This window comes from Xenopus tropicalis, chromosome 3 (genome assembly GCF_000004195.4).
Source record: "Xenopus tropicalis strain Nigerian chromosome 3, UCB_Xtro_10.0, whole genome shotgun sequence".
Classification (NCBI taxonomy): domain Eukaryota; kingdom Metazoa; phylum Chordata; class Amphibia; order Anura; family Pipidae; genus Xenopus; species Xenopus tropicalis.
The window spans coordinates 104,445,573-104,459,749 of NC_030679.2; the positions used below are offsets into that span (position 1 = coordinate 104,445,573).

A 14,177-nucleotide genomic window follows, 5' to 3' on the forward strand; every position below is an offset into this window, starting at 1 on the left:
AACACTTGTCCTCCCTGTGTGTAATTTTGTATATTGTAAGATTGTACAGCGCTGCGTACCCTTGTGGCGCTTTATAAATTAAGTTATACATACATACATACATACATATGCGAATTAGGGTTCGGATTCAGTTTGGGTTACATCTGATTCCACCAAAACCTGAACAGTATCCTAAAAGAGTGGATTCAGTGCATTCATACAGCATTTACAGACTAACAGAACATCTCAGTCCAACAGGTTATTCATTTGAGAAAAAGGTTATATACTCAAATAAATCACCTATTTGCATAAGCATGGACTGCACTCATGCAAGTTTTAATCAGGTGAGTACCGACTTATATACACACATATCAAACTCCACCAACATATACTTTTACATAATTTCAAAATATTATTAGTTAAAAAATCTGCACAGACCAATGATATATTGGACCTAACTGTATCAAAATTTTACAAAGGTTTGTATCTATATGGCTACATTTGAAAAGTAAGTCTTTTTTTATTCACTCTGTTAAATGAAGTGCATTTTGTCAACCTACCTGTGCAGAGAATCCACAGAAGAATCCAAACCAGAAGTGCACTAGTGTGAAGGCAAAGTTTTTATAAAAAAAATAGCACAAAAATTTGCACATTCGGAAATAGGACCATCGGCCATGGACTAGGAGTAGTCTTTGCAAATACCTAAACTGGGCAAACGAGTAATCACTTGCTAGAACTGCTTGCATGCCCTCTTGCCCGCTGATGCCAACTCCTATGTGAGCACCTAGTACAGACAAGCAGGTAGAGAAAAGGTTAGCTATATGTAAGACCAAATCAATCAATATTTACATTGCAATGGGAAAATTAAAACATTCAAAAATGACAGTCAGACAACTTAAAATGCACAGCACTGTAGATGATTAATTTCCGCTAAAATTAAAGTTACAATTTAGTCTTTTTCTTTAAAAATGAATACCAACCCCCCCCCCCCCCCAAACAGACAAAAGCCTTACAGACTGACCTCAATTGCCCCACTCCCTCCTCGCAGAGTCTTTTAAATGCAAAAGTGGCCCTGTTTGGAAAGTTGATCTATAAATGCAGAGTAGCGCAGCAGAGTTCATAGGCACCATTTGCTGGACCTTCTTCCCATCGCTGACAGACGAAGGTTTCTGGCACATGTGCAGTTGGAGCTAATCCCGGACTAGCTCTAGCTGCTCATGCACCACAAAGCTCAGTGTCGGCAAACTTGCCAAATGAAATCCGAATATCGAAAAGCTGGTGCTTGGGAAGTACGCTGTGCTACTCTGCAATAGTAGTTCATCTTTGCAGACAGGGACACTTTTGCACCTAATAGACTCTGCGGGGGGAGGGGGGCAATGGATGGCATTGTATGGAGGTTTTTGTCTACAGGGTGTTTAGTTATCCTTTTAATTTATTATTTCTACCTATGCAGGTTATTGCTAGCCTAGACAGGTGTGCATCACATATAGAGATAATTTTTGTGACAAGATTTATAGCATGTCCATCAAATGTAAAAAGGTGAATGCCCCCAGACACACAGTCCATAATAATCAGGACAGACATTGTTTATTACTTACTTTTAATCATACTGATGTCATTGGCACCATCCCCGATAGCTAAAGTCACAGCTTTTTTGTACTTTTTCACCAGCTCCACTACTTGAGCTTTCTGAAGAGGAGTCACTCTGCAACAAATTACTGTCTTACACATGCATGCAATTTCCAGGAATTCCTTTTCCATGTCTGCTTCAAGAGCATGAGCCTAGAAAGAAAGAATTAATTTCAGTAACCAAATTATTCACTTACCAGTTTTATAGAAAAATTATAGATGCAGCCTCCACTTTTTGAGTGTATGTCTTCCAGGATGTTTTATTGATTTCAGAATGTATAAGAATGTAGCAAATGTAAATAAGCTGCCTGAATTAGAAGATCTAAATATGTGTATATATTATATATATTTCTGTGGTCACTCACAGGTGACTTTCCTCAGTCATGTTCCAAACATACAAACAGAGATCTTCATATTCAGGAAGCAATATAAATGTAGACAAAAAGATACAGATACTAATTTACAATCTTTCTGTGCAGTTTTGTCTTCTTTTTTAGTCCCAAAAGAGTTCTCTTTTATTTGTATCTGCCATTGCTATCACCTCATTACTGCAAAACAATCACACTACATTCTCTGCCTCTCCTCTCTCTATATCATTTTCTATCAGTACCCATATATAATTGTGCCTGTGTTATAAACAATGGGAAATAAACACCTACCAGACTATGTCCATTTATAACCATGGCGTATTCCCCAGTAACAGTTTCCTCATACACTGTATCGAGTTTGGTATCTTGCATCTTTTCTGAAAACTGATGGCCATTATAAAGATTTCTGCTTTGTCCAAAGGTACACTCCTTGGCCTTCCTTTAAAAATACATAAACATAAGTGCCAGGAGCATATGACTTCCAAACGCTATTTATTTAATTAACTCAAACAGGGAAGCAAAATGTAATACCTTAGTTCCTCCCGAACTTCCATCACTGTGTGACCAGATATAACGAAAATCTCATTCATGTCATCTGTGAGCATGTGACAGGAGTAGCCAATATTCATGGCAGTTTCTATAAACATAAGATATTACTTTTTAATTGTATCCTTTAACTGTATGTTTATATAGAGCCAAAATGTTTAGCGGTGCTTTGCACTGGCTGCCAAATGGAAGTTAAAGTTCAAGCACATCTAAAGGGCTGGCATTTTATATATTAAAATATCTATTTGTGATATACTTTGGGCACAAATCCCCAACTACAAAAAAATAACAAAACCAAAAAAAAACACATTGAAAAAAAAAAAAGCCTTGTGGACATTTTATGCCTAGCACTATGGACTCTTCTAGATCTGAAAGAACACAAACATAAATACAAAGACTTTGTATTTGTATTTATGTATGGGTTCTTTCCAGTATAGAAGCCCTCGTACAGTAGGGCTGATTATGTGGTTTTAACCACAAAACCAATTAGGCTCAAGATTCTCTCTGCCTGTGTTTTGCAGGCAGGCAGAGAGAAGCAGATCTGCTCTCACCTGTAGCTCCATCTAGCTGCATTGACAGGCACAGTGTCAGCCTGAGTCACATGGAGTGGAGATAGTCTAGAAAATGCATACTTTCGTGTTTCGGGTCAATCTCCGCCCCGTGTATCTGCACTCAGGACAACGCTGTGACTGTCAGTGCAACTACTGCAAATGAGAGCGGATCTACTTCTCTCCACCTGCCTACAAACCACAGGCAAGGAGAAGCGGATGCAACTCTACATGCGACTGTGGCCTAAATAGAAGCCTAAAAGCCTCTAGATAACTAATCACTAAAGAGGGAAAAAAAGGGTCTTTTTTAACTACATTTACAGTTTATAGTTAGGACTAGCATAACAGGCATTACTCTCAAATGACACTAATCAAGCAAATTTAAATCTACAAAATACATTCAATTATAATTACCTTGCTTGTCTCCAGTTAAAATCCACACCTTAATATTTGCCAGCAGGAGACTTGATATGGTCTCAATAACGCCCTCTTGCAATTTGTCTTCTATAGCAGTAGCACCTAGTAGCTTTGAGAAAGAATCTATGAGTCACAGACAGAGAGAACTACAAAGGAAGCTCACAAATCTAGAGAAATGGCATGGGAGGTCTAAGTCACAATGAAAGGCTGGCCACATTGTTAGGCCAAAAACGGCATAAGGTGACTGTGTAGAAGGTGGTTATAATCATTAACTATGATAACTTTTTGTCAAGAATATTTTTCCCAGAGGACACAGACATTCCTTGAGAATTCCTACCAAAGATATATCATATCTAGAGAAAAGCAACATTTTAGCCACTCCAACTAAAGTGACCTCAAGTCTCTCTCATTGGAAGGGAAGAATCCCTTTGACTGCAATATCGCAATGAATCCAGGCCTAGTTCAAGGTTATTATACCAACAAGTAGCTGAATCTGAGAATAAATGTTTTGTTGAGCAAAAGAAGGGCACTTAAATGACTGAGAGACATTTTATTCCAATGTTAAAACCGGGTAAAGACAACCAAGTTAGTCTACAAAGTTTTTCAAATTCAGCCAGTGTAGCACCAGTTCACTGAACCATATAAAATTGATAGTACAGGTATGGGACCCATTATTCAGAATGCTTGGGACCTGGGGTTCCGTAATTTGGATCTCCTACCTTAAGTCTACTAAAAAAAAAAAAAAATTTAAACAGTATTTAAACCAAATAGGATGGGTTTGGCTCCAAAAAGGATTAATTATACCTTAGTTGGGATCAAGTACAAGGTACTGTTTTATTATTACAGAGAAAAAGGAAATAATTTTAAAAAATTTGAATTATTTGCCTATAATGGAGTCTATGGGAGATGGCCTTTCCGTAATTTGGAACTTTCTGGATAATGGGTTTTCCGGATAAGGGGTCCGATACTTGCATTTAATAAATATTTATGTTAAAATGAGTGAGGTCTTTCCAGTGTAACATTGTTGTAGTTGGTGCAGCAGATAATCATTTCCTGTTATTCTAGGAGCACCAAACTGATCAGTGCAGATTTGCCACGTAGGTTACTGCACAGTGCAATTAAACATCAACATTACTATAAACTCCTCTTGTGCAGAAAGTACAGAGCAGGCTGTGCAGATGGATACATTAACTACTGTAAACATACACCATGCATTAACACATGTAAAGATTAGTTTAAGCCTGCAACTCTCATTAAAATATACTTCAATAACTATAATAAGGCACTATACCAGCACATGCCGATTTCTGTATGATGCTCACAGGAATGCTCCCTACCCCAACATTAAAGGTAAAACCACACACACATTATGGTTCTTTACATGTACTGAATCAAAGAAGCTTCCATAAAACAGAACTGACATGTGCTGGACTTCTTGAAAGTACCACTACTTTTTGAGACAAGCTCAAAATAATCCTATTATATAATCATTGTTTTTACTGTGTGGATTCCAAAATTATGTGTACTTAATCAGCAGATGTTTTCCCCTTGAGGATTGCCCAGCTTTTTATTTAAACCAAAAGATGTTCCAACAGACAAACGCCTCTGTAAATGGATACTGGCACACTAACATGAAACTTACCATCATATTACTTTCAATTTCTTCATAAGCAGCTGCAAGGCGCTCCTCTCTGTTTTCGAGAGCAGTACTTGCCTCATGGTGGATCTTCAGCCACCATTTCAAGTAATCCTCGCTGAGATCTTTATATGCCAGAGCCAGTGTCCGAAGACCCTCTCCAGCAAATTCCTTAGAGATAATATGAGATATACATTAAAAGGCAACTCTGGGACATTTTATTTTGCATTATGGTGTTGAACATAGCACTTTTAAGCCCTGAAAGCCTACAAAAATATTGCGGAAAATTAAAAAATGTTAAACAGAAGACTATTGCTTCAACTCTAAATATATCCTGATACACTGAATTCTCCTAGCGAAAAAAAACTCACATTTAGATGGTCTGAAGTTATATACATCAAGTCCTCACTACTTTCATGAAGTTTTTCAAACAGGATTGTATCTGCACCTTTGCAGTAAAGTTTAACTTGTCCCTCTGGATTCCGTACTGTAAGAAAAAAAAACATACGCAGTTAGGAGCTAAATACAATGAAATGAGCCGTCCATTCTTTGTATTAGAGTTTCTTAATTCCAAGAACTGGTGACCACCAACTTAATAGATTTTTAAAAAAATGTATGAGTGGACTGTAAGCTAACTTCACTGAATGATAAATAAGGGTTACTTAAGTCAAAATAGACAATCACTGCAGACTTATTCAGCATGCTCCACATGTACTTTTGAAATTGTCATAAAATTTCTATTATTGTGGTTTGTGACAGATTAGCAGTTATAGTCTGCAAATACCTGGCATTTGGCTCATCAGCTGTCTTTCAGAGTCCCTAACTTGCTAGGCAGTTGGTGGTCATATTCGTGACCTTCATTAGGAATGTTCAAAAAGAAGAAACATGTCCCTGACATCCCTATTTTCTGATTGAAATGATGGCATTTTGAAAAATTGTACAAGAATATATTTTCTTTTAAGACCTGCTGTGTGCGGTGCCACCTCCTTTATTTTTATGTTTTATATTAAACACACATATATATATTATATATAATATATATATATATATATTTACACACATACACACAAAGTATTTTATCTTGATTCATAGACATTTGACATGTTACCAATTACTGCACAAAGACCGTTCCCTCTGAATAAGGAAACACATGTTTACTGGCTTTGATTGTCTCCATGTGGATTAGCAGACACGAAAGGGGCAGAAACAGAATTTTGATGAAGAACAGAAATCTCTGTCTATTCATGACTTTCGTTAGGAAATCTCTGAGGACAACCGCAGCTAACAGCCAATTTGTGTTTTAGGAGCTGAATGTTTTTCCTTTCCACAAAGCTCATATAAACTTTCGAACATTTAAACTGCAAGAAATAATATATAGAAGTAATGGGTTTCCTGGCTCAAAAAGTATTATTAATTGGAAAACAGAAGCATGGCGAAAGTCCTGCTACTTTATATCAAGAAATGAAAAGGTACTGATCTAAATACTAATTAACCCCTAAACAGTCATTCACTTACATATTACATATATACACATGGACTGCAAGGCCTCCTTCCTTCCACATGCCACATTTATATTTTCCAGGAGCTCTGCCCATTCGCCAGCAAAAGCCTGCAGACTGCAAATGTAACTGTAGTTGGGAAGCCAACTTCTTAAAAAGGTCACTACAGTATTTAAGCACATAATGGTGTTCAGTAGTACTAAAATTGGTTTATGTGCTCATGTAGAATGTAGAGATGCTCTGGCACAATTAACAGTTATAGTTTTATATTTATTTTCTCCAGGTTAGCTCAAAAATACAGTCATTTTTGTTTTCTAAAATAGCTCATATTGGCATTACCCTGCCATGGTGGGAGATCATTTTGTTGTGCACCAAAAATAAGACCCCCAAGACAGTAAGGAAAAGATTAATCTTAAAGTTTTTATACATAAAAGAAGGAATATAAAGAGACTTAAGACTACAAATTCCTCTTCACCCACACAAAATTATAAATACTCAATTAGATCCAAGGACTATTATCACTTTACAGGTTCAAAAAAGGCCCTTATTATTTCACTATGTATGTATGTACGTACGTACGTACGTACGTACGTACGTACGTACGTACGTATGTATATGGATAGACAGATAGATAGTAGAAAGAGAACAGATACACTCATGGCATTATAAAAAAAAAAGTACTCTTGTCAGCTAAAACATACTTTCATAAAAATGCTTTAATACTGCTTGACAATTAAAGTGTTTAACAGTATGTGCATCAAACTAGAAAAGACCATTGTCATATGTTAAAAAATGCATGTAAAACCATTTACCTATAACAGACATTCTTTTCCTTATGTTGTTGAAGTCTAATATTGCTAGCAGCTGATAGGTTACGACTTTTCCCATCTCCTCCACTGTGATGGTTTCTGGCGTGCGTGATTTAAAGATAAAGCCAAAGTTTCTAGCAGCTGTCACAAGTGCACCTTCATCTGGAGACTGAACTTGATAAACCAGCTCTCCTATAACATGGGGGGAAAAACAATGAGAAGCTATGTTTTTATAATATGTATTTCATAAAATTGTGGCCAACTTGTATCTGCATATCTATATATGAGAACCTGATTACAGTACATTAAAGGAGTAAAATGCAGTTAACCAAGGAGCCATAAAATATTCTTAGAACACAGAAAATTACTGTAGGCTCATTTTACCCTTTTCAAGAGAAGATAAATGGAGCTTAAGTCCCTGACTTCCAAGAAATATATCTTAAATAAAGCTTTTAGGTATGGAAAGAAAGTAAATAACACACAAATTATTTCAAGGCTGCAGTTTTATCCCACATGCTCATTTTCTGAACACAGAACGGAACACAAGGGTTAACAACTTGTTTGAGGTATTTAAGATTTCATGAATGAACAGAAGACGAATTACTCACATATGACTAATAAAAGTGCAAGTAAAAGCCAAAAGTCCAACATAAAATGTTGCTTTATCTATATGTAAAACAAAATCCATTTTAGGTAAATAAATGCTTGAGAGAAAGGTCAGGGGGATTGTACAGGAGCCATTCATAAACAGATACCATGTATCAGAAGTAAGTCACGGCAATCCTGGAAATTCCCAGACCTTTGGAAAGTGCAAGTCAAATTCAGACACTGAACTAACCCCCTCCAACAGCTGCTGCAAGTTTCAGTTCTGCGAGACGATGTGCCTGTTGATTTTTTTACATTTAGAGTGATTCATACAGCCTATTCATATTTGATTACCAACAGAGACCAATGGGCATTAGCTTAAAAGGGTGTTTTGCCTTTATGTTAACTTTTAGTATGTTATAGAATGTTCTATTCCTGGCAACTTTTTCTTCATTGTTTTTTTTTTGTTTTTTTTTTTTTATAGTTTTTCAATTATTTGCCTTCCACTTCTACATCTTTCCAGTTTTCAAATGGGGGTCACTGACCCCGGCAGCCAAAAACTATTGCTCTGTGATCTTACAGTTTTATGGTTATTGTTACTTTTTATTACTTATCTTTCTATTCAGCCGCTCTCCAATTTGTTTTCTAGTCTCTCATTTAACCCACTGCCTGGTTGTTAAAGGGGACCTGTCACCCTAAGAAAAAACTCCAAATTCTTTTCTATCATGTTAGTTGAGCAAATAAACTTAATTTACACTATACAGATAGTATAAATCTTGTTTTCTTCAGTCTTGGAACTATTCAATCACAGCAAGCAGGCAACTGCCATTTTGTGGACACTGTTAGTAAGGCAAGCTTTGTATCATACCAAAATTTTGTTGGAGGACTAGATGCCCATACCCATGCACTGGCTACGTAATTAGGTGATGGGGAGGGAGGGGAAAAGTGTGAAGTGTAGTGACATCTAGGAAATGCTGAATGGAAAGCTAAAGGTATTGTCTGCCCCGCCTCTATGCCTAAGGCATAGGGGCGGGGCAGGCAATATATGATTGACAGCTGGGATTTTCAAAAGCCTTTATAATGGGTATGGATGTGTTATTTAAAAAAAGGAATTTGGGTTTCATGTTTACTTGAAAATTACTTTTATTATTCAGCTTTTTATGTCTGGGTGGCAGGTCCGCTTTAAGGTAAACAAGACCCTAGCAACCAGGTGGCTGCTTAAATTCCAAACTGAAGAGCTGATGAACAAAAAGCTAAAAAATGAAAGCCAACTGCAAACTGTCTCTAAATATTAGTGTTTACATAATACTTTAAGTTAATTCAAAGGTAAAGAACCCATTTAACCACTTCACTCTTGTCCATGTGGGCAATACTGACCACACGCAAAGGGCGATGCAAGTGAAAAGCATTAAAATCTCATCATCTTGCACTAATCTTTGGGTCTTTGTGTAGCCAGCTTTAGAAATAATGTTTTTGGGGGGGTTTTGGACAAAGATAGTTTTTCTTAATAAGTTTCTGTAACCTGCCTACATGACACCCAAAGAATAGAAAATGGAGACTCTGCCTGCCTTTATACCATACAATTGCTGTCCACTTCACCAATTCTGATTAGCTGTGAACTGTTAGTTCATACCACTAACAGAAGATGGTTTGGAGATGTATGTGTGTATAAATGTGCATATATAATCTACTACTCTTATGCTTATTGGTAGTATCCCATAAGCATACAGGATTTGACAAATCACAACCTTACAGGAAAGTAAACAGTAAATATATTTTTAGTATTACCACAAAACCATAAGAAATATTATAAGCGGTAGCTATTTCAAACAGAACATTCATTTGTTTATTTCAGGGAAAAGAAATGTTACTGTGACACTAGGAGAAATTGTTTGTTTGATTATATTTAGTTGTTCTAATGTGCAATTTTAATCTGTCCACAGACCCCTGACTTAGGATGGGACAGGTCTGGACAGCAAGGCCAGTCCATCTATTACATTTGTTCTTTGTGCTGGTAACTCCTAGATTAAGTAGATGTTTGTTTTTCCTGATGGCAATTTTCATAGCCTGCAGTCATCATAAAACTGATTTTTTTTTTTGTAAAGATACAGGCAATTATTATGTAGAAGTAATTTGGATGTGAAGCCAATATTCTTTTTGCTTCTTAGGAATACTAACCTGCAGTTTTCTCCTCAGACATTACTGTGTGGCACAGAGAGAGCAATCTGAAGACCTCTTGTACATAGGGTTCTTCCAGTTTTATAGCTTCAGTCAGACTGTGATCATAAAATTGGAACTTTCTATCAGCTAAAGGATTGAAAGAGAAGTCCACAGGGGCGGTTTTCTGAAATTACAAAAAAATAAAATAAAAATAATGAACAAATAAAAGCCATTTTTAAGGTTAAGTAAAGTATTTTCCCACATTTGTGTTTGTCTTCTATTTAAGCTTCCAGTTTGCGTTTTATATCCCATACCCCTAATCAAAGCACAACCTCTCTGAGACATGTCCTAGTGGGGAGCTGCTCTCTTGCTACCTTCCCATTGTTCTGCTGATCGCCTGCTGGGAGGGGGGTGATTTGAAAAATGAAAAGAGGGACAAAAGATTTTTGACCATGCCCACTTTTGTGGCCATGCCCCCATTGCCACCCCCCCACTCCCCCCCCCCAAAAAAAAATACTCCTTTTATATAGCTGAAATGGTGGGATCAGACACAAAATGTGCTATACCCTCATACTGTACTAAATAAGGAAAACAATATAGCAACTCCTGCATATAAAACACAAATATAGAGAGAAGGCAGTCAGTTATAAGTGAGTTATAACTATGTACCAGTTTTGCCCCCTATACACAGTGCCCCCAATGGCCCCATAGACAGTACCCCCCATACACAGTGCCCCCATAGACAGTACCCCCATACACAGTGCCCCCATAGAGGCTCCTTTTTTCTCTCCTCCTTCTGCGGCTCCTGCTCCTTATGTGGCTCCTCATGCAGCGGCGGCGACAGGCCCTTTTATAAGGTTGCTCCCCATGCGTACGTGTGACGTCAATACGCAACCTTATAAAAGGGCCTGTCGCCGCTGCACAAGGAGCCGCATAAGGAGCAGGAGCCATACAAGGAGCCGCAAAAGGAGCAGGAGCGCCCGGCTCCAGCCAGCGCATCCTGCTGTACCGGATTGCTCAATATATCCCCCGCATTTCCGTAATCTATTACAGAAATGCGGGACATTCCTTGAACTATCCGGGACAGCGGGATGCGCTATAAAAAACGGGACAGTCCCGCAGAAAGCAGGACAGTTGGGAGGTATGGCACAGATCACATCGCAGTGGCCCCATGTAAAATTTAAATATTAAATAATCTGAGTTTTTGAAAAATGTATTTCAACACAGGATTCTGCTGAAGAAGCTCTATTAACTTATGCATTTTGAAAAAAAAAACAACAAAAAAACAAAACATTTTCCAATGACCGTATTCCTTTGGCAAGATCTGGAAGTTTAAGTTTGTTCCATGCAGATTTTGCCTTCATTTTGCTGTTTAAATCAAGTTATTCACTCATAGCACAAGCTTTTGAACACAGCAGTAAAATAACCCCCAAATATGTGCTTTTTTTGTCCATTTGACTTCCACTACTTCCACATCCAGCACCTTATCTGACCCACCCACAAACTATGTGAATCTCTAATGCAACAGATTTTTTTTAAAAATTTTTAGATATAAGTTTACAATCAGTTAAAGAGGCAGCATGCTGTTCTCAATGTATTCACTGTATTCAATGAATAGGACTTGCGCTGAACATAATTTTTCACAGTTTGTGATTTTGAAAATGAATATTAAGTAGGGTTGCCACCTGCATGGTTTTGAACCGAACAGTCCAGCTTTAATACAACAAACAATAAAAAATATAGATATTTCCTAATTAAAACAGGCAAATGTAAGTTCAGCACAAGCCCTTTGTAATAATGTTGAAAAATGTGGTATTCTGCCCCTTTAAACTCTTCATAAATATAGCTTTAAAATGGTATGCATTACTTAACTATTTAACATGTGGAAACCATTGGAAATGTTAGTAAAATGAGCTCTTAACCTCCCTATACCCTTTCCACTTTTTAGAAAATTTCTTGTGCTTAATGTTTATGGATTTCCCTAGCACGCATAAGGCTCTTACACTTAAGCTGATCTTTGAAGACTCAAGAAAGACAAACACCTTACTGGCAATACTGATGACTACTTAGAAAATAACAGGTTTACATGAGTATATGCCATCTGTTATTAAGACTCAGGAGTCTGTGTGCTTTGCACATTGCTAAATATGTTTAATCATACATATAAACTCATACACATTAATGTATATATACACACTTATCCACACACAATACATATGTGCCCTGACAATATGCCAAACAAATAAAACATCCTCTATTTGTATCTAATAACCAAGACATATATATTAATATATTATAGACAAGCCACATGTAGTGTGGTCAAAACAAGGTCAAAACATTAAAAAAATGAAAAAAATGAAATGTTCCTATACCAACAAAGCAAGCTTTATTAACATGGCAAGTACATAGTAACCCTACGTTTAAGCATAGTTGATGCACTGTGGAAACGTTAAGCTGGACATTAAAGGGGACCCGTCAACCACACATAAAAAGCTGTATAATAAATGTCCTTTAAAAATTAAACATGAAACCCAAATTCTTTTTTTAATGAAATCATCCCTACAAAAATCTGAGCTGTCAATCATATATTGCCTGCCCCGCCTCTATGCCTGAGAAATGTTTAACTACAATTTCTTTAACTTTCCATTCAGCACTTTCTAGATATCATCTAGATAACAAATGCATAAGATTTTGGGGTGACACAAAGCTTGCTTTAATAACAGGGTTCACAAAATGGCGGCTGCCTGCTGGCTGTGACTGTAAATTCCAAGACTGAAGGGAAAAAAATGTAAATTGTTTATACAGTGTAAGTTAAGCTTAATTTGCTCAACTAACATGATATAAAAGGATTAGGAATCATGTTTTAGGGTGACATGTCCCCTTTAAATACCCACCCACAGAGAAAGATAAGCAGAAGGAATCATTAGAATGGTTTGTCAAAACTGAACAGAGAACTGGGTGACAGGGTCAAAATTGGCCAATTGCCCACCAAATCTTGGCATGTATGGTTATCTTAAAACAGCACCTAAATAAAATGCTAAATCCCATTTACAACTTAAATAAACTGTACATGGCAAAGTAAAAAATATTAAAAGTTCCCTCTGACCTTTTCACAATTATAAAAGCATTCTGGAATAGAGCTATGACTTTACTAACTGTACTTTCAAGCTCAACATGTAAAATCCTTCTACACAAATATCTAAAAACTAGATTATCTGCCTCCAAAAATAATAGTTATTAAGCCAAAGAAAGCACAGATTGTATTCACTGATATTATAATATGATAATTTTAAAAAGAGCACCTAAGCCTTTTTACAGTCACCAGAAACCATCCCCTGACCGATCCATCCGTTCACATCACCTCTCTGACATGCACTAAAAGCTCTGGCGAAAGTCCAAGTTCAGTGCCTCCATCAGGTCACAAAACTGTCTTTTGGTTATGCCACATCAACAGATTTCTTTGTTCTCACACAAGCTCAATAGAGAAACTGATTCTTAGTTTTACTTGTTTTCTAAAATTTACATCCACTTTATAATGCAACCATGGGATAAGTATTTGTGTCTGCATTATAATACACCTTACTTAAAGGGGTTGTTCATCTTTGGGTTAACTTTTAGTATGACGTAGAGCAGGGATCCTCAAACTAAAGCCTGCGGGCCACATACAGCCCTCTAAGGTCATTTACCCGGCTCCTACCCCTGCTAAGTCCTCACCCCTCGCTATTACCCATCTGCCTCAATGTGGTCCTCGACCCCAGTGCATCATGTCATCGCAGTGTGCCCAGAGTTGAGGCGGGGGGGTGGCCTGTAGTTTAAGGACTAACTATAGTCCGGTCCCCCAACAGTCTGAGGGATTGGCTCCCTGTTTAAAAATTTTGAGGACCCCTGACGTAGAGAGTGCTATTCTGAGACAGTTAGCAACTGGTGTTTACTTTTTAATTATTTGACTTTTTGTTTCACAGCTGTCCAGCTTGGAATTTCAGCAGTTATCCGATTGCTAG

General features: G+C 37.2%; 1 protein-coding gene across 2 annotated transcripts in view; it reads right to left on the reverse strand.

Moving 5' to 3' along the window:
- The window catches only part of atp8b4 (ATPase, class I, type 8B, member 4), a 116,793-nt gene that overhangs the window by 13,465 nt on the left and 89,151 nt on the right, over window positions 1–14,177 (reverse strand). For both annotated transcript variants that reach the window (XM_002936572.5, XM_018092435.2), the window contains 9 exons: window positions 10,195–10,360; window positions 7,435–7,623; window positions 5,495–5,610; window positions 5,130–5,294; window positions 3,485–3,596; window positions 2,508–2,613; window positions 2,268–2,415; window positions 1,578–1,761; window positions 540–763 (listed from right to left, as the gene is read on the reverse strand). In XM_002936572.5, the coding sequence (XP_002936618.2) occupies window positions 540–763; window positions 1,578–1,761; window positions 2,268–2,415; window positions 2,508–2,613; window positions 3,485–3,596; window positions 5,130–5,294; window positions 5,495–5,610; window positions 7,435–7,623; window positions 10,195–10,360 (1,410 nt within the window). The remainder of the gene's footprint in view (window positions 1–539; window positions 764–1,577; window positions 1,762–2,267; window positions 2,416–2,507; window positions 2,614–3,484; window positions 3,597–5,129; window positions 5,295–5,494; window positions 5,611–7,434; window positions 7,624–10,194; window positions 10,361–14,177) is intronic.